At 41.5% G+C, this 21,530-nt stretch overlaps 1 protein-coding gene across 1 annotated transcript in view; it reads right to left on the bottom strand.

The window, feature by feature from the left end:
- The window catches only part of kank4 (KN motif and ankyrin repeat domains 4), a 71,124-nt gene that overhangs the window by 3,830 nt on the left and 45,764 nt on the right, over window positions 1-21,530 (bottom strand). The window contains 9 exon segments of the mRNA XM_051077119.1: window positions 1,874-2,074; window positions 2,614-2,756; window positions 2,886-3,105; window positions 3,553-3,637; window positions 5,735-6,007; window positions 9,369-9,462; window positions 12,996-14,384; window positions 14,387-16,402; window positions 16,941-17,014. Of these exon segments, the coding sequence (XP_050933076.1) occupies window positions 1,874-2,074; window positions 2,614-2,756; window positions 2,886-3,105; window positions 3,553-3,637; window positions 5,735-6,007; window positions 9,369-9,462; window positions 12,996-14,384; window positions 14,387-16,402; window positions 16,941-16,956 (4,437 nt within the window). The 5' untranslated portion in view covers window positions 16,957-17,014.

The following is a 21,530-nucleotide window of genomic DNA, read 5'->3' as shown; positions in this document are numbered from 1 at the left end:
TGGGGAGGGAAAAGGAGAAAATGTTCCAAGGCAAACAAAATGTTAAAGTGATATATCAAATTCTGTATTATTCTGTATTGTACTGTATATTCTAACTTCTTTCTGTAGCTATGATACCACAAATACAGAAAAAAGTTGTGTCACAGTATGTCACTATATGTTGTGGCTCTGGTGCTCTGTGCTAATATTAAGCATGTGCTACATTTGTCAGATGATACCATCAAACTGGTAATAACCAAAGAGGACTGATATTTTAGCAGTTATTAAAATGACAGAGTTAAAACTGTTTGTGTCCTTGTGGATAACATTCTTCCTGCCACTAGAAGAACAAACCGCTCCAAAATGCAATCTATTGCAAGCCTGTCTCTTTATAGTTTAAGATGGGTTGCATGCTTGACACTGAGACATCAGTTAAGACACACAGCTATAAATTTTCCCAGCTGAGTAAACTGGCAATGTTGGCAATGTTCTGTGATGTTGTTTGTAACTTCCTGCATCATTCTCACAGTGGGTCTAGGTGCTTTCCATTTATTCTTTTCATCAAAGACTACATATTAGATATAACGGCAAAGTAGAGCAGACAAGGCTGCATACTGAGAGAGACCTCTCGTCTCATGGGAACACAGATGTCTCAAACAGTGTGCGTGCTCTCTGTTATACTAAATTGCATCAACCTGGTCAGGAAAGTGTTTGACTTGCTTGCATATAATTTTAAATGGCTTTCCAGAGAAGCTTATTTCCTCAGTTTTTAGATTACATTTTCCCTCATTGCCACTAAATATAGTGTGTGTTCATGTGTTGTCATGGAGTCACACAGAAAATGGTCTACCAGAAGCATATGAATGATTTATAGGATGATTGTAGGATACATCTGTATAGTTTCAGCTTAGTTATCCAGCAGGCAGGTTTTGTTGAATGGGGACTGACGAACCTTGCGTCCTTTGGGAGTTAGAATCTGAGCACACAGGTGGGTGCAGGTGTGACTTATGAAATGTTGTGTAAGCAGCAGTATTGCAGCAGTGTTTACAGCAGTGTTCACGTGATTTTTTGCAATGGAAAAGTTCACTGGCAGAGCTAGGCATCACTCGTCACATGGCCGTTCTCCAAATGGACACCTCAGACTTCACCAGGGAATCAACAGTCTAGAGGAATCAATAATGCACTTGGTTGAACAATCAATATACTATGTGTAGGCCAGGCATCAGCCGCTGTGTGGCTGTACCTTTACTGGCCGCCTAACACTGAACACAGATGAAGCCTTATATCTAATGACCTGTAGTTGTACAAGCAGCAAATACTGTCAGTAGCTGCTGAAATGAAGCAGTGATCCCTGACATCTCTGGAAAGTATCAGCCTTTGTGGAGGAGGAACAATGGCCAAAATTAAGCCAGAGAGGCACAGTCAGTCTTTCTTGCCACCTGCTCCATGCCCCTCTGGGTTTGTTCCTGTATTTTATATATGTGGTGTATAAAACACAGGTCTGTCAGCGAGTATATTTCGTGTGGTTGAGCTGTATTCTGCTATTTATACAACCGTGATATATTTCAAACCTGGCACCGCACTCAGGCAGCAGTTCACCCATGGGATTGCATGTTTGCACATCAGAGGAGCCACACTTTTTATGCAGAGATGGGCGGTAAACTACGTATAGACATGTACATTGGTGAAACCCAATAAATGTCACTTTATGTCCAATTACAAGACAAGAAAAAGATCTTAAAGATGTCTTATATGTCAGACTGGATGGGACGTCACTTGGTGAAGGGACAACATATTCAGAGGGCATCTCACCTTTTGATTGTTTACCTTCTAAACCATATTGAATTTTACAATAGTCCAGTTGACAGTGTTATTTCCACTCATAACATTATACCTTATCTACAAGGCTGGTGTCACAGCGACCTGTCTCCAGGAGCAGACGGGCGATGTGTGTGTGTCCGTGTTCGCTGGCACACATCAGGGCCGTAGATCCCTCGCGGTCCTGGGCATTTACATCCGTGCCGCAGCTAAGGAGCAGCTTCACCATGGCAACGCGGCCATGGCTCACTGCAAGCATAAGTGCCGTCTGGCCTGCCTGGAGGAAGAGTGAGAAACGCAGAGAATTAGAAGTAAACAGTGAGAGGGCATGTGTTAGGGGAAGATTAAGAAATGTGAGAAGAGATGCAGGGTCGGAGATGAGGAAGAAAAAACGGGATAGGGGAAGAAGGGAAGAACAGGTGAACATGACAAAAACGTTTCAGAAAATCTGAATCTTTGTATCAGGAGAAGCTGATAAGTAGATATCTCCTTAGACTGTGCTGATGTTTAAACAGGACATAAGCTCCTGACCTCAGTATGCTTGTGTAGCCTAAAAATGCTTTTTTTGTGATCAGTCAGTTTGTTTTCCAGTGAAGATGAACTTGCTGTCGAGTAAAAGCAGCTGATGTTGTGTTTATTCCTGTAAAGTGACCCACTTGTAAAAAATGCCCTAATATCCCCTGATTTCTTGGGAGGATTTATTAAATTCTTTGATAACAACATCACATGAAGCACAGTAAGTCCTTTGGTAATCAGCCACTTCTATAACCTTACTAAGGAACCTATTGGTAGGTGTGAGGATAAAGTGTAAATTACCTGTCTGGAGCGTGCATTGACGTCCCCCAGTCTCAGCAGTTGTTGTGCCACCTCCAGATCGTCAGGGCTCTCAGCTGCTGTTAGTGCAGCGAGCATCACCGGAGTATAGCCTGCCTTGTTCACATTATCTGTTTCACATAGACCTGAACACACACACGGCAAGTAAGAGTACATTGCTTGATCTAGCCAGTATCTTGCCTTTACTTGTCTGTATTTATGCTCATTTGTTTTAAATTCAGCTGTGATTGCAGCTGTGTGTTTTTGTTTCTCACCAGTATCCAGCAGCAGTTTGACCACAGGGAAGTTTGAATGTGACACACTGTAGTGGAGGGCCATATTCCCGTTGCCGTCTGTCAAGTTTACAACATATGGCAGGAGAGTGGGCGTGGTCAAGCCCACTTGTCGCAGGTATAATCTGACTGTATCCGCCTGCGAGTCTTTCTGACTGGAGACCCTGAACCACTCCTGGTATAGCACCACTAAAACCTGACGCTGAGGAGAGAGAAGAGGAAGGAGATAAAAGATAATAAGTGAAAAAGCCGCCTGTGGCAGCATTTTTATTGTTCCCAGAACATCATTTTTACTGTTTGGGCTGTTGAGCAGCTTGCATTTTTAGCCAGAGGAAAAGCACTGTAAACCACATTACTCCACATTATTCTACTCATTGAAGTCAGAAGGCTCTAAAAGAACATCAGAGGAGAACCTGTAGCATTTTCCCTAAACAAAAATTACTTTTATCACAGTTTCAGAGGCTACATTTGGAAAGAGAAGAAGGCATAATTTTCTCAAGCATTAGAAAAAGACACACATTACAAAAGCCTGTTGTTTATACAGTGTGCTGGAGAGATCCACAACCATGACCATTAATTTTACAGTCAAATCAGTATGGCTTTAAGAGAGTACAAGAAAATCAAAACAACAGACAAAAGAAATCCTTACCATTTCTTTATCTGGGGATGAAACCTCCTCCATGCGGTCCTTTACATAGAGGCAAGCATCGATAAACCCTTTGTCAACTTTCTCCCTGAAAACAAAGACCAGATGACACAGTAAGGAGCAGTCCTGTGTGGTCCATCTTAGATTATTTTAAAAATATTTTTGTTAAGAAAAAAAAAAGTATCAAAATTTAACCCAGTTCACTCCACATCTGTACTTTCCATTGTTTTCTTCACTGCTTTTTCAGGTTTAATGTGGAAATACCATCATGTCTGGATAACATATGGCCAAGAGACGGCTACTTTGGTTCTTGTGTAAATTCTGTCTTGGATGAAAACAAAAGATAAAAGATCCCTTATGGGCCTGCACAGCTCCCACACACATCAGTCAACAGTCTGACACATTGATAGCACATGCCAAACCTAGATGGTAACAGTTTATGCTGATTCACTGCCCAGTAATATTCACCAAGTGCTCATCATGCACAGTCATACTGTACTATCTCATGCAGTCCTAAGCCTGAGTAGGTCACAATGTGTCCTGTACCCTTAGGTGTACTCTAGCAATAACACACACACACACACACACACACACACACACACACACCACACACAGACACACACAGACATAGGAATGATCAGACAGGTGCTGAGTGATGGCTTAATACGTCCTGCCTTCTCCCAGGGGTCCCATCTACTGTCTGGCCCTACAGCCCTCAGCCCTGTCCACATACCTGAGAGATAAGTGATCATTCAGTGACAGTGAGGACAACACTGCTGGTTATTTGCTTACTGTCCCAGACCCATGGCACTTAAAGGAATGAAGCGGGAAGAGGCTTATAGTGTGTGACTGTGGCAGTGAGTCTGTGCAAGATATTAAGAGGTAAGCAGGGATGTACGAAACTGTAAGTAGGCATGAGTGTATCTTAATTGGATTTCTGTGTGTGTGTGTGTGTGTGTGTGTGTGTGTGAGGTCCACTATATAGAAACAGCACCTGTCAGACAAAATATGTAGGCTGCAGCTGGACACAAAACAAAGCACTCACTTGTGCCTACACAACATCACTGTTGTCTTTATGGATGTATTGTACAGGAGCCTGTTGTGTGGAGCTTTAATTATATGGCTCACAGTTAATATGTTTACATTCTGTTGTCTATGATGTGATGATGGTGGGAGTGTCCATCTTGTTTCATTACTGAATATGAGACTATTCTGTGCTCTGGCTATGTTTATGTTCTTTAATTTACTGTGACAGAGAGCAGCAATCACGGTGAGCAGCTTTGTATATGTGTAAATATATGCTGGAGATAATGAGTTCATCCCAGTATGCGCACTTGCAGTCTTGAGCACTTGAGTGCACGTTCATGTACTAAAATATGACAACACACAACACAGAGTCCACTTAACCCACACTGAATGCTCATTTTCCCTAATATTGCTCCGCTGCAGTATTCAGAGCCACATCTATCCCACAATTTGCCACAGTCTCCTGAGTCTCATCAGTCCAGCTGTTGGTGGTAATGCCCCAGCAGACACAACAGAAGTTGAAGATGACTTGCTGGATTCAGCATGAATATTATTATTATTCACATCCACACAAACTACAAAATTATGGCAGAACCTCCACAGATGGTTATCATATAATATTAACAATCTGCTCTTCTTTGTGTCCTAATGAGACAGATAAGAGTTATTGCAAATATGACATTGACACAATTAATATTAAAATCATATCCTTTTATCTAGTCTTTATCTAGTTTTATGTGAAATATATTCCTTCCTTCAAAATTTTATCAGATGGAAACCACTCAAAATATTATGTCTCTTTTATATATAGTAGATCCACATGCTTCTAGATGACTCAATTTGGTTTGCTTAATAACTGTAGGCCTACATATGTAGGCTTGGTAAACCTACTGACTGTTTTGTCATCTGGCTGTAACTTACTGCATAGGTGATCCTATATGTTTGTTGATTAAATGGAAATTAAATAAAACTAACACAACATCTGAACTCAATCAATAAGTGTAGGTACTGGGTCGTGTCCAATAACAGAACCTTTTATCAGTTTGGTTAATCTAGCCTTCAGTCACAACAGTTTCTATTGTCAGTGGAGACTGAGGGAGAGGCACATTAGGTGTGGTGTAGCTTTAATGCACACTATAAGCTTGGCTGTCTGACTCACCCTTCAGCCTGTTCCTCCTGGAACTCCTGGCTGCTCTCTGGATCCAGCAGCAGGCTTCTTTCACCCTCCTTCTCTTCAGCCTCAGCACCTCCTCCCTCAGCTGAGACCTCTGCATCCTTCCCCTGGGTCTCTGCTGCCTCCTCGGGCTTCTCTGCTGGCTGAGGCTCTTCCTCCTTTTCCTTCTCCACCTCTGGTTCTGAGCTGTCTTCCTCCTCCGCCTCCACCTTGGACTTTTCATCTCCACTGGACTCTTCACTTGATGTCGTCTCATAGCTGGAAGAGGACACAAACAAGTACACATATTAACAAATCTGAGCATAGACACCAAAATAACCCAGGTTATGCCACCTGTGGTGAAGCTTTTGCATACTCTGGCCTGTTCATTCAGAGAGTGAGGAAGGTCTCCTAGTTAAACAAAAATACATCTTTAAATTATGAAAGAAAGATTTAACTCATGTTTCTTAACTACAAATAAGCATGTGCATAAATATTAGACACATAGACAACACCTAAGCAGCTAAAACTAATGTGAAAGCAGTAAAGTCAACTGTGGCCAAGGCTAGATAAACACTAACAGGTCATTCCCTTCTAGACCTCAAATTTTGACATAAAGAAGACACTTGTCTGGTGCAACCTTAGCCCAGATATCCAAAACATCCTTTAAATGGTTAAACATATACATAAAAATCCATATATATGTTTGCAGACTCACATATGGAACTTTGGACTAAACACAACCTTGTTCAGTGAGGAAGGCTAATGACATATTTAGAACAGTTTGTGTGTGTGTGTCAGTGGGTGGGGTTGAGAAGGTTGGTGATCATTGGGGTGTAACATGAAGGCATCTCTGTGAGGGCAGTGATCAGATAAGTCTAATACTGAATAGCACTGATTCATGCTTATTTGTAGACACACACAGGCATGCACACATAGAGACATCACACCAGAAGAGGCGTTCAGGGGCCACAACATTCTCTGGATTCCAGAGAAGCTCAAGGGAGAGCAAAGATAGGTTAGAATAGAAACACAAACAGCAGCCTACTTCCTGGTGTGGGCAGAAACCTAAAGATAGTCATAGAAAATATTGTTGTCTGACATATTTGTCTCATTATAAATAACATCTGTTCAATTTTGTTTGGAGTCGAGCAGTGTAACATGGAAATGGAGAGATATTTATTTCCTAGAATAGGGGTTAAAATTTCACTATTTATTCTGGAGAATGGCTGTTGGGCTATGTTTGCAGATCATTCTCAGACAGGGAGGAAGGAATAGACCTCACCACAACACTGCTCTGAAAAAACAAAGCAAAGGCAAGCAGGTCATAAAACAGTGAAGATGAGGAATTTAAGAACAGGAACGCAGGAATAAAACAAATCTCCTAATGGCAGCCATTTCCTTGATATGCAGGAGATAATACCACCCAGGCATTTCAGTCACAACTTTCCATATAGAGTGATGAGGAATATTGAACATGTTGCACAAAGAAAACAAGGAAGAAATGCATGATTAGATATTATTTTACAGACTGATAGAAAACAAAATAAATATTTAATGGTTTTATAGTTTTTTACAATCCATTAAATTATTAAAGCAGCTCTATTATTTATGTATTTGTTTACTCTTGTGATCTATAAGATTGGTGGCTCCCAACCTTTTTGGGTCATGACCTCTTATTATAATCCATCATTACCACTTCTATTTCCATCCACCAGAGGATGATTCTATTGTTTCCTGTTTCATTTGAATATTATTTGAACAACTTTGATAGCATAAAGATAAAAAATAGCTACTATTATGAATAACAAAAGACACAAAGTGGAATAATAATAAGTGGAATATCTGAAAAAACTAAATAGAATTTTGTGTAGTATGAATATTTCTTCAGCTTTCTTGTTCTGTTAATAGGACCCCCATTTATCTTCTCACCGCTTGAGGGGTCCCAACTGCCAGGTTTGGAGCCTCTGTATTAGATATCTTTGCCATGGGGATATTTCACACAATATGAGAGTGGCATTAATAAGAAAAGATGAAAAATCCCCCCGAAGAAAAAACTACAACAAATGTGTTTGCTGCTGTAGCTTTGACAGAGAGGTAGATCACTGTCAAGCCCCTCTGCGCACAACGGAGGTAATTACTATGTGTGGATGTGTGTGCAGCTGTGTATGTTTTTATTTGTCAACAAATGTGCACATGTATGTGTATGGCTAAATCAGGTTCCCCACAGGCTTAACCATTTTTTTATTTTTGAGATAGACTTGTTTTTTTGGTTAAACTTTGGTTTACATTTAATTTAGACAAAGGGTTAGGGTTAGCCAAAGTTATGGTGTAAGGTTAGGGAAAGAATCCTGGGAATTTCTGTCAGTCAATGCAATGTCCTCACTAGTTTCAAAAATGTGTGTGCGCGCATGTGTTTGTGTGTATACAGGTGCTTTATGTTATAACTGTAACACCTGACACATAACTAGCATCAGACCAGCCAGGGAGAATAATCCTCCTGCCTCGAGACATACCTTTGTTCTTCCAACCACTACCATCTGCTACTTAAAATTCATCAGCTTTCACAAGCACACTTAAATGCACACACTTAGAACACACACTTACAACACAAACGCGCCCTGCATCCAGCGATAGCAAATGCTGACATAAGCGTACTTGCACAAAGCACTGAGGTATCATCAACGCCTACAAAGATATGAACACACATCACATGCTGTGCAACATGTATTCATATGCGCACACATTCTCACTCGCAGTAGCAGGAATGAGGTCAAATTCAGGGCAGCATGCTTTCACATGAGCCTTGATGACTAACAGCATGAAGCACACGTGTGAGACACAGCTGGACTTAGTTCACAGTCACTGCGGTCAAACTCAGAGGAACAGTGAGAAAGCTCAAGTCAGTGCTTCAGCATTAACAAACATCTTGAATTGAGAGGACCCTTTTTATGTATGCATCACAACACTTCTGTGACTATCATCTGTACTATAAAAACAGGTGGGGAATACTGCTGCTTGAAAATTCAAACTGTTTAAATGGCTAAAATTTCCCACAGTTAATATAAACAAAATCTTACTAATGAGACCTACAGTATGCGTGTCTGACGGGGAAAAAAAAAATTGTCTGGTTATACTTTATGTGTAAATGAAATTGTATTCTATACATTTATGGAGTGTTTGATCACCTGAATATAAGTAGCCACAAATATTCAAAATGAATGATTGCTCCCTCTGTGTTTTAGGAAAATGCATCTTTCTAAAGGAAAAGCAAATATCCAGGTATTACTAACTGTGACAAACTCTACCTCTTAAGATTACCTTGAGTCATTGTCTGGCTAACTGGCTAATCCATCTGAAGCCACTTTGTAGAATGAAACACATTAAGCCAGACAATTCATAAAAGTGAAGCCATGTAATCCCTGTTTTTGAAGAATTTCTTAATTAAATCTGAAGAAACTTGAATATTAGATTTAATTACTCTGCATTTATGTCTACAAAGGTTGTCTGAGGTTTACTTCTCCTGTATAAATAAGAGAAAACATGCATAGACACAAAAAAATGCACAGAAACACACTGCAGCCCACACAAACATATTAATCACTTAGAGATTGGACGTTGATTAAAAAGACGATTTTACCCTCCATTCACCCCAACAAACTTCAGGTTTTTCTTCGCTCCCTTATTCCCCTGCTTGTCAGCAACACCATTTTTCTTCATAATAGATTTGAGACCTGGTGAAGAGGAGGACAGAGAGAGAGAGAGAAAGAGAAGAGGGAGGAAAGTAAAAATTCATTAAGTTTAGGTGGAATTTGGGTGTATATGTGTTTCTGTGTGGTCTGTGTGCATACATAAAATGAATGTTATCCAAAATTCCTCATACCCAAACACAAAATACGGCAGAACATTCTGGAGAAATACGAGGAAATACTGACCAAATGAGTAGAGAAGGGACATGAGGGTCATGAGGATGAATGATTTGAGGAGTATGAAATTACATGAATCATGTGCTATGGCCTTCACAGTCATCAAATCTAAATCTAACTGAATATCTATTGGAGATTTTGGGAACCCCACCCCCCAAAAAAAGAGGAAAAATGTGGTTCATCCCTCCAGCACAGTCCCAGCCAAGGAGCACTGAATTTGTCCTGATGGCTCATGGTGGCCCAACACCCTATTAAGACACTTCATGCAGTTTTATTTATGTATTTATTTTTTTTTTACCTATCTATAAATGTGAATATTACTGTGAAAAGTAGTTTGGCCTCTATAAAAGCTCTTTCTTTTATAACATTTATGAAGAGGAAGTGCTTTTGAGCACCATGAGTAGTTTATACTGTAGTAAAGTTATAAGTCCATCAGCAATGAGTTACAGCAGTAATTCATACTGGTAACAGTAGCTGACAGACATTAATAGTTTGCACATGGTGACTGTGTTCCCTTGAGCTAGCGTATGTATTTGCATAGTTGTTTCTGTATGTACTTGTGTCTGTTGTAAATGCCAGAGCATCTGAAGACTGTATGATATTGAAGAATCTCTGGTCTCAATTATAAGCAAGTATAGCTCATCAAATGGTGTGGAATCCCTGTGTTGGCAGACAAAGGGGAAGCTGGGACCACATCTGTATACTCCATACAAAGAAAACAATGAAACCAAATGTGAACAGTACCACACTGTAAGGAAAAATGATTTCTTAGTAAGAGTCCCACATAAAAGATAGTTGACAAGAAGACTAAAAATAATATGATGACAATTAGACTAAAAATTTGTTAAGTTCTGTCCAAATAAACTGACTATTGTGGTAATTTTTGCTCTACAAACGTGTTGAGTATTTCCAGGGCGATGTGCACAGGTCAAGATTATAGGCCTTATTGACAACATACAACCTTGACATTGTCAGGCCTACTTATGTATGTAACTGCCCAATAATTGATTCTGCATGGGCGCCTTTGCTGACTCTCCTTGGCTCCAAGCCCAGTACGGCTGTCTTAGTTGTGCCTGACAGCAGACATGGTGCAGAGGCTCTGTAATGTTTTATGCAAGGACATAAGGATGTGGCTTTGAGCCAAAAAATCGCCGACTGAAAAGATCCCAGCGACCACCATCATAGAAGAATGATGCCTTTAGATCCAGTATCTCTCAGGCATAGCAGCAGGCAGCAGGGAGAGGGAAGGTTTAGAATATATTTGGCATTTGAATACGTCCTCTTACTGACTTCTAATAAATAAACCAATGCGGTGATTTAACCTTCCCTCACTTTGTCAGAGATACTTCCCTCCGCCGCTTAAATCTCCAGCTTAACTCCAGTCTCTGATGACTCAGATGAGTGAGACGTTCTCAACGTTAGTGGCACTTTCTGGTTCCAATATATAGCGAGGCTGAACACCAGTGTAATTTGAGGTCAAAGAAGTCCGACTGGGAATCTCAGATGTCAAAGATGTAGACAGTGACCCCAAAGAGACAGTGACAATCTTGTGAAAACACATATAGGCACACACTCTCACAGAGCACTCTTGTAATACTGTACTCCCAACGCTGAACTTAAAATGAACTCTCAACATAAAATATGTGTGTGATAGCAGAGTGATTCTGTACTTCAGCTCCTGGGCCAGAAACAGAACAGTCAGACATCAAGGGAGGGAAGAAAGGCATCACCTGTTTGATATGTGTGTGTGTGTGTGTGTGTGTGTATGTGTGTGTGTGTGTGTGTGTATGAGGGCCTGTGCTAGTGTATCCCTTCAACTGTGTACTGTAAGTAAGTGCTTGTATTTGTGTGTATTTCCTTGTATGAGGGTGTGTGTGTGTGTGTGTTTATTTATCTATAATATATGAAGCAAGAAATATGCACTTGATGTGCTCTTGGAGGTCACTGAACCATGTATCTTCACCAGTTGGTAACATGTATTTACAGCTTCATATATGATTGCTAATAGTTACTCTATCTTTTAAGCATGTATAGCCATGCAAATGTGCTACCACTCCTATTAAAAATGTAATAATAATATTATTACATTACCTTACTTCTGTTACATTAATGTTAGTGTAATTCAAAGCAGGTATAAATGTAAAAGAGGGCTTGCACTTGTATCTCTTATATATATATATATATATATATATATATATATATATTATATATATATATATATATATATATATGATAAGCTAAAGATAACATAATTGTGAACTAGAAGGCAAGGCAGACATTTCCCTTTCAGGAAGACCACTGAAAATAATTGGGAGAGTATTAATGAGTAGATGTGACTCTAAATCATGAAGTCCGTATCACTCAGAGTCATTAGACTGCTGGCAAAGTATCCGATAATGAAGTACCTAGAAGAGTAAAAGGTTTTCTATTTCAGACAGAAGGGAAATAAAAACCCTTTTCCTGACATCTTTTCTACTGGAGCTGATCAAACTGTTCTAATGTAATTACAGTCAGTGATCAGTGTGCCACACTGTGTCTCAACAATCAATCAATCCGGACACACTTGATCTTTAAGTAGTGATATAAATAATTATACATACAGCTATAGATTTATTTTGCCTGTGCAGAGAAACACATTAAATCCAAGAGAGCATCCTAAATTGTCAAGCAATACCTTTCATTCTTACCCCAACCCTTGTGCTGCATATCTAATGAGTCAGATACACAATACTCTTTGTGTTGATATAGTTCTGTTGATAGAAGCACCAAAAGGCTTGATTTGAAAGCATACTGTATCTGTTGAGTATTTGTAAATAATGGAATAGAACCAGTGTGGTTTCAGGTTGCAGTGAAAAGGAACTACAGTCTCTAAGAAGCAGCCCAGCTTGCTATAAATACAACACCTTGTTGTCAGTTTGATAGTAACACTGTGTGTCTTACATCAGCTAAGAAGAGTGCTAGTATCCAATGCTACAAGCTCTACTTAAACTACTACAAAGCTTTATACAAGTGACATCACAGAAACGTGTCAAACTATTGTGGCAATGTTTGGCTGCTCCCATAGGTCCTCTTATTAGATATAAAGAGAGCAGGATGGGAAATAAAAGTTGAGTGAGTTGTACATGTACACATTAATCATGGGACTTCTTGGCAGACATGAGAAGGGACATGTTGTAATTAAGTGGCATGGAGAATAGGAGCTGAGAAAGAATCATTTCAGTGAATATGGAGAGGAATGGATTCAGCTCACTGAATGTATCACACATGGATAAGCATGTATGTAACAGACTGATGAACAGTTGTGTGTACAGTATAAACCATGGGGTCCTAACTGAACCTACCTTGTTCTTGCTGTTTGCTGGCAGCAGCAGCTTTCTGGCCTGGTGAGTAGAAGGCAGAGAGGACACTGAGAGAGCTGACCAGTTGACTCTGTATGGAGCTCATTTTGGAAGGACCAGGTTTCCCTGCTGGTTTCCCTGTTGCTGCTGCAGGGACTGCTTTCCCCGTGGGCTTGGCTGTTGCTCCTTTTCCTGCCTCTGCTCTTTTCACTGCTGTCTGTTTCTGTGTAGTGGGGCTCTCCTGCTGGCTGGCCATCTGTTGAGCTCCAGAGCTGCTCCCCAGCTGTGCCCACTGCTCCCCCAGAAGCCCTGTTAACCGGGTTACAACTTGGCCCAAAGCCGCAGGTGAGGTTGGTGACTCACTGGAGCCTCTGCGAGGAGCTTGGGCTTCATTTGAACCACGACGCTGGGCCGTTTCACTGGAGCCTCTGCGCAGGGATTGCGTCTCGCTGGCATCTTTGTGAGGGGACTGAGTCTCACTGGAACTTCTACGAGAGCCCTGAGACTGTTGCACATCACTTGACCCTTGACGAGTTGGCCGGGTTTGGGCTTCTCCTGATCCACGACTAGGAGGTTGTGATACAGTGGATCCCCTCTGTGGTGCTTTTAGCTCTTTCGAGTCCCTTCGAGTTGCAGAGGTTTGAACATGAGGCTGGGCTTGAATTGATTTGGGAATGGTTTGGGCTGCACTGGAGCCTGGAGTCGGGCCCTGAGTCTCAGCTTGAGGTTGCGATAGTGATTTTTCCTCACTAGGCTCCCCTGGAGGTTTCTTTGCTTCGGTCTTCTCCTCAACTTGAGACACAGGTGGGGCTTTGTCTTTTACCTGTGGTTCTGATGGCTGTGCTGGGGATTGAGCCTCCAGCTGAGGTGCAGCCTGTACTTGCACCTGGGCCTGGGGCTTCGTCTGGGGCTGCTGGGCCTGAGTTTCACTGGATCCCCTACGAGGACGCACGGGTGCCTCCTGAAGTTGAGGAGGTGATGGTTGTGCCTGCTCTGCTGAGGGCTTCCTGCCTCTCTGAGGTCTTACAGGAGTTACTGTCTTCACAGCTGCATTCTCTGCTGTGATTACAACCATGTCAGTGACCACAGTTTCTCTGATTTTTGCACACACAATTTCACCCTCTGTTGTTTGTTTCTTCTCTACACTCTCCTGGGCAATCTCCTTTGTTTCAACAATTTCTGCCACTACTCTCTTTGGGGGTACTACTTCTTTTTTCACCTCCTCTTCATTCTCTGCAGCACTTGCTTCAATCATAGATTCTTTATTTTCTCCTGTTGCAGCAATGTCTGAAACTATAGTTTGATCAACTACACTTTCTAGAAATGCAACTGAACTCTCTGTTACAACTTTCATTACCACACTTTCGCTAGCTCTTTGAAGTCTTTCATCTGCTTCATGTCATCCACCCTCTCCACCGTTTCACTGACCACAGTGACAACATCTTCTACTCTTTCACTGCTTGTACTTTCACTTATTTGACTCCCTGCATCTCTGGCTGGATTGTTGTCCTGTCGTCTCTCTATCTCTGTCTCTGTCTGCTGGTCAGTCCTGTGCGCTGCCTCTGTCTCTGTAACTCTGTCCACAGTGTCCACCCTCTCTGTCTCTGTGCCTCGGTCTGCGCTGCTGGTTCTTGGTCTCTGTGGATGGTCTGTTACTGTCTCTCCCTCTGTTTCTGTGACTTGGTTTACCCTTTCAGCCACTGGCGTCTCAGTCATCTGATCCTGAGTAGCAATCCTCTCGGTTACTGTGCCTCTTTCCATACTGTTGGCTCTGGGTCTTGGTGGGCTCACTGCAGTTACTTCTTCCTCAATCTCTGTCACCTGGTCATATGCATGGACTTTAATTTCTGTTACTTGATCTATACTCCCAGCCCTTGCTGCAGGTACACACACTTCAATACAGATTCTATCTGTATCTGTACCCTGATCTACTGTACCAGGTGATTCTGTCTCTGTCTCTTGGTTGGCAAAATCTACTCTTTCTGTCTCTGTCCCTGTGTCAATACTCTCTCTTCTTGACCTGTTGTGACCCTCTGTAGTACAAACCTCCACTCTCATTCCCTCACTCAGTTGTAGTATTCTCTCCTCTTTTACCTTGTTTTCCTCTATTTGTTCTTTCAAAAGACTGTTAGTTCTCTCCAGTTCTTGGCTAGCCTGAGTAAGTTTAGCCTCCAGTATCATTAGCTTCTCCTGCAGCACCTGCATACTGTCTGGTTCCTCACATTTTCTTGCTTTTTCTGCATTACCATCTTGAATACCGCTAGTCCCTGCTCCTTTAATAGCCACTTTAAGTGGTGTTAATTCCTGTCCTGCTATGTCTTGTGATAGCTTTTGCACTGCATGCTCCAGAGGACTCTGTAATGTCTCTTTTTGTTTGTCTGATTTTTCCGATGGCTGTGTTTGTCTCTCTGATTCCTGTGCTGACAACCCACCCATTTTTCCATGTGCTGAGGAACTCCTCCTCTCTTTCTGTAACACTCTACTTTTCTCTGTTACACCAATAGGTTGAGTCGTCAGAGCTAAGTTGAGCCCTTCTGAGGGTCTGTGTCCTGGCAGCTGGGTACGCATCCCAGCATCAGAACTTGGGGCTATTGTAGAGGGTGATGTGGAAATATCTGCTTGGGCCCGGGCTTGGAGCTGTAGCAGCAGCTGCTCCCTCTCCTCCCTCAGTGAGCAGATCTGAGCCTTTAGTTCAGGGATAGTTTTGACCTGCTCTTCCAGCTCCCGGACCCGCTTCAGTGCCACTGTGATCTGCTGGTGAAGCCCCGCTCGATCCTGGGGAACACAGCGTCTTTCTGTTATGTCTGGTGAAGCACGGAACATGTTCTCTGTTGAGCCATTCTCTGGTGTTCCCAAAGTACGATCTGGACTGCTTGAATCAGAGCCTTTCCTCTGCTGCAGGGTGATTGGCATGCTTGACGCTCGGAGCAGGTTTGGCCGACTTTGAATCCCCACAGTTTTTTCTTCAATGCCTCGAGCCCCTGCGCCTACTTCATCTCTGGGCTTAGCTGAAATATAACCACTTCCCTGACTGGTTGTCCCCCTACTGCTCTGGCTGGAAGTTCCCCCTTCACTTGCCCTGAAGTCAAAGATTTGTTGGACCTCTGTCACACGTGATTTAGGCTTGGGCCCCAAGGTGGATGTCCCAGACCATGTGCTATCCTTTTCCTTAGAGGCAGGCCTGGCTCCATGGCCAGGGAGGCTGAAATTTCTAGGTAGTGTGCTGAATTTGGGTGGGCCCTTGACCCTACGCTGGATGTGAACCCTTTTGATGGTGTTGCCTTTTTCAATATCGTCAACATATTTGAGGAAGTCCAGGTCCAGGTGGAAGCCATAGGGAGTCTCCACTGAGTAGGGCAGCTGCTTCCTCTGAACACCACCCTCACTGGCCTTGGTCTGAAAGCCGTTGGCTATAAGAAATTAACATAAAAATCATTCAGTCAATCAATGCTCCTTCTCCTACTCTACCAAATAATAACAGCAATAATATTAATAGCTGAAATTATACAACTAAAATTGATTCCTACGTGCAATTGCTTGACAAATGAACATGAACCAAATCACACATTATCATCAGTATTATTATTATTCTTTTTCATCCACTTGTACTGACAGGCTGTACTGTGCTGCACACATGGTGCTTCATTATGTAAAACCATATCACTTACTGGGAAGTAATTATCATGCAGTGATTGCGCCAAAACAAACTAATCAACATGCAAAATGCTGCTCACGCTGTGTCAACTTATGAATACAGTATGAAACTGGGGGCGGTTATCACTTGAAGGAAATAAACCCTTAAACCCGTTTTTGGCCACATATGGGAACAGGAAGTTAGGTCAAATATTGTATTATGTAATGAACAAAAATGTGATTCTACATGACTAATTTCTGTTCTTACAGACACAGAAAGTTAAAAGCAAGGGTACCGTTTGAATATAGACTTACCACTCTTCTTGTCCATCTTGGGAGGCGGAGTTCTCAGTCATCGACTTGTGTTTGCTACAGTTGGAGCTGGCAGCCTGGATAAAACAGAAATGAGAGAGCAATCTTGGAAAGTGTAATATTGTAAATCATTATCATCTGAACAGAACTGACTTCTACACTCTGGTGTGTCTGATTTTTACAGGAAAATGATAGAACTCTTTCTTCAAATGAAGGAAGGAAAACGGTGTCTGGTCCTTGTGGAATAAGGCTCCAGAAAATGTGCAGCTTGAAACATAAAAAGTTTCTTTTATTGAGATTATGTGTTCTCCACAATCCACTATATATTTCACTAAGTCAGGAAATACAGGAAATATCCTTATGTGCTTATACAGGAAATATGCTTATGTGTATTTGACTTATGTCAATCTAATCTAAGAAACAACAATTACAACTGTTTTTAAGTTAAACCGATTTTTGATATAGCTCTAATGTACATGTAGCAGTTAATAGCTCAAAAACAGCACATTTTATTAAAAACACAAGTAGTTGCATTATTCAGTAAACAGCACAGCAGCAGTGCAAACAGTCCAGATTGATATACTAAGGTGGTGAAAGGTATTTGAATTATACTTTTCCTCATAATTCAAATACAACTTACATACTTGTAATAAAAAGGTAAATATGCAGTTAATTATTGTGCAGTCTCAGCTACTCTACTGAAGATAAAGTTGCTTTACCAATAACAGAAAATATTAACATAACAATGAAGGGAACGCCACTGCCATTATGTCCATTAACGTAATTTCATTTGCCTTGCTAAGCCAGACCTTTATAAGCCATTTAAAGTCAACACGGCCCTTGACAGGCCCACAGAGGGGAATACGTTCCATTTGGTGCCACTTTGTATCATTTGTTCCAGATGAAGAAGCCAAGAAACCAGAGCCGTGTACCCATTTTTTACAATGAGCTTACTGCAGAGTAGAGGTGAGTGAGATAGAAAACAATCCAGTGAGGGAAGTCAAAACTTTTAAGGGCTTATGTAAACCTTCCTAATAAAATATCCAATGCTAATAATGAAATCCAGGCAATTCGCCCAGCTTTGAGTGAGCTGCACAGTTCAAATCCATATTAAACGAACACTTATGCCCTTACAGCCAAATATCAACTCTAAGGCTATTTAGCAAATAGGCACACATTATTCACACAATTTCCATGCAAATTTGTGTCACTGGAGAAAATATCTGCTACATAAGCGACATAATGTGCAAGTGCCAGAGGCTCTGTTTAATAAGTGCCACTCCAACATGTGAGGTACTTTTAGAGGTGTAAATTAGCATTTTCATTATTTTTAGTAGGTGGTCAGAACAGATACTACAGATCGAGTTTTATGTTTTATATCGCGGCTCTAGTTTTAGACTCCAGGTTTTCCTTGTGTTTCTCTGTGCTCTCTCTCCTGCATTCCCTTCTGTCTCCTCTCCCTCAATTTGGCGGTGTGTGTTGAGGGTGTGGTCAGCTCATCAGGCACCTGACTCATCTTTACACCTGTCTCTCATCTGCCAATCAGCACCTGTACAAAAACCCCCAGCTCTCCTCTCATTCTTTCCCAGATTGTTTCACCTTGTATGGCGTACACTGACTCTTGGCCACTCAGCAGTATTTTTGCTCTCTGTTAATTTCTCGAGTAAATCTCTTGTGCTTAACCCTCGTGTTGTCCTCTGGGTCAAAGTGACCTGGTGGACTAAAGCCAAGCCATCACATTTTGCTTTTTTCTACACCAGGCTTTCATACATTGTATTTTATTTTGCCATTGAGTTGCAAATTACAGTGGATATTTTACCTGGTGCTATATTATGGTGCAAATAGTTCAAATAACAATGCAACAGTTCAAGCCATTTTACTTTGGTGGTGTTTCCTCTATCATATGTCATTTCATTTTGTATTTTGATACTATTTTTACACTCAAAGAAGATTGAAAGAAGCCTTGTAGGAATACAAAAACTCTCTCCTAAGAGGAAGTTTTCCTATTTGAAATGGCTGCTTTGATATCTGGAGAAAGAATGGGAACACCTCTATGTCTCCTTTATCTCTAAAAAGTATGTGATACTGGAAAAAAAAAAAAAAAAAAAACTGGAACGCATAGACTCTCAGTACTCACAAACAAGTTGGCATTTTCTCTGTAGCAGTTCTGACAATTTTCAACTGACCTTGTACCAAATGTTATTACCAAAAGTTACCTACACTCTTGCATATGACAGACCCACCGCTGCAATTGAACTAAACAGTGAAATTGCATTAAGACTTCCATTGCAGTATGTTTAGATAATGTTTGCGTGTTTGTACAACACAGAACTTAGCTGATATACAGTAATTTGGAGTAGTCCCAGCCACAGGGCAAGCTGTGTGTTGAGTTGCAGTGCTGAGTAGGGACATATTGCAAGGCAAGCATTACATGAGCTGGCAATGTAATCAATCAAAATGACAGCCAGTCCACCCAGGGACCTAAACAGGAACTGTGACAAGCTCTATTTGGCCTCTGTCCCGTCATCATAGATAGAGCTTTAATGAAAAGAATAGGTGACTTGGAGCAGAATTGTTGCTTACGTTACACATGAAAACACACACACACACACACACACACACACACACAGACAAGACAGAGACACGCACATTCAGAGAGACAGGCAGATCATCAGACTGACAGCCACTGCACAGGATCTGACACTGTGTGATTGCTACCATGGCAACCATTCTTCAATCCACTACTGTGTGTCCCAGGAGTGAAGAGAGCACAGGCTTTCCTAACTCCTTCTGATGCTTAATGCGACTACGATCAGCTCGCTGTCCTTAAGGCTTAATTAGCTGATTTGGGAGCAGAAGAATGCTGTTCGTAATTGCTGAGTGAAGTACAGGCAGACCCCGCTGGCAATTACACACAGTGGGCAGGCAACAAAACCCTCCTTAATTAGATCATTACCGAAACGGAGAGACAGAGGTAGAATGGAGGAGGGACCGGAAGAGGGAGGAGGTATAAAAGGAGAGAGGATATAAGAAGAAATAGAGATGGGGTGAAGAGTTTGAGGAGAGAGATGAAGAACAAAAGCTTAAATCTGGCAGATGGATGTGGCAGGAAGTGGTGAGCAGACAGAAGTGGCAAAAAAAACATGATGCTGTGGAGAAAAAAAAAGCCACAGTACCAATCTGTGACTTGACAGAACTGCAAGGAATTTCCTTAATGAGAAAGAGTCTACCTGACCTACCCTACAGTGCAGTTGTGAGGATTTTTAAAGTTTCATCTTTTAATTAAAGTCACTCCTAATGCTAGTGTGGCTAATGAAGGCCTCAGAGCAACAGAAGAGTCATGTTGTATTTGATGAGCTTCAGTGGGGTAATATGGATGATTACCATAAATAATGAGCCATAATATCAGTCTATAAACATCCACTGGGAATGCATGAGTTTGTATATGCAGACAGTGTTACTGCAGCATGCTAACTAGTAGATTATCCAGGTTAAGTTAGTGATAAAATATTGGAAGCCCCTGGTGACACTGATGTTGCATGATCCACACTGGATTATAGACATAATGACTATGAGCTAAAAGCTCATAAAGGCAATGCTAATCCAAATTGATTGTATTTGCTACAGGCTACACAAGGCTAAAAGGAATCCATGGGTGTGTGTGTCCAAAATGGTGTTTGTGAGTGTGTCAGCACCAATTTAGTCACTCTCTGTGTGTCACTGTTTGGTTATGTGCATGTGCTTACATTGCTTACAATATGTATTTTAATATGTGTGTCAGGTTGAGTCACTATATTCAAGCGGCAAACACAGTCCAAGTATCTCACATGCACATAACCCCTAAAGGACACGCAGCAATCTCTCAACACCAATTCAATAAGTGTGACAGCTGGGCAAGAGGCGATGACATAGGTAATGTGAAGCCTGGCGGATGGGAGTAATGAGGGTACAGTAAATAAGCTCATACTGACAGCCAGGGGTTTTTACATGTCATCAGCATGGAAACCTCTACCATATTAGTATTGTTGTTTTGGTTTTGGAATCACACACTACGGTGGGGAAGAGACGTAAGCCAAAGCCAAAGATAATGATAGTTTAACGTATACAGCATGTGATGATATGAAGCAAGGTTACACCGACTGCCATCCTTTTCAGATTATACATACATCCACCCACTCATGGATTCACACATATACACCAAGACCAATGCACACACAGACATAAAATTACTGCTGACCCAACCTATCGAGAAGGGGGAACAGCATTAATTGAATGTCACGGGTCATTACATTGGAGTGCCTGTGTACTGGAGATTGAATTAGTCTAATACATTGACACAGAGCAGGCTTAGACAGAAGACAGGCCAACAGGAAATAAGATTGGAGAGCACAAGCAGGGGACAGGAGGTGGGCGGATGGGAGAGAGACAGTGGGTGAGAAAGTGAAAAAAAAACAAGGCAGCGATGGGAGTGGCAGCTGCACACACTCATATCTCCTACATGCAGAGTGGGTTTACTGTTAATGTTTTCCCTCTCTTCCAGATCTCCTTTTGTAATTTTCTGTCTCAGACTCATCTCATTAAGAAAAAAAAACT

The sequence above is a fragment of the Lates calcarifer genome, linkage group LG17 (assembly GCF_001640805.2).
Source record: "Lates calcarifer isolate ASB-BC8 linkage group LG17, TLL_Latcal_v3, whole genome shotgun sequence".
Lineage (NCBI taxonomy): Eukaryota > Metazoa > Chordata > Actinopteri > Centropomidae > Lates > Lates calcarifer.
This window is presented reverse-complemented; position numbering and strand designations above follow the sequence as displayed.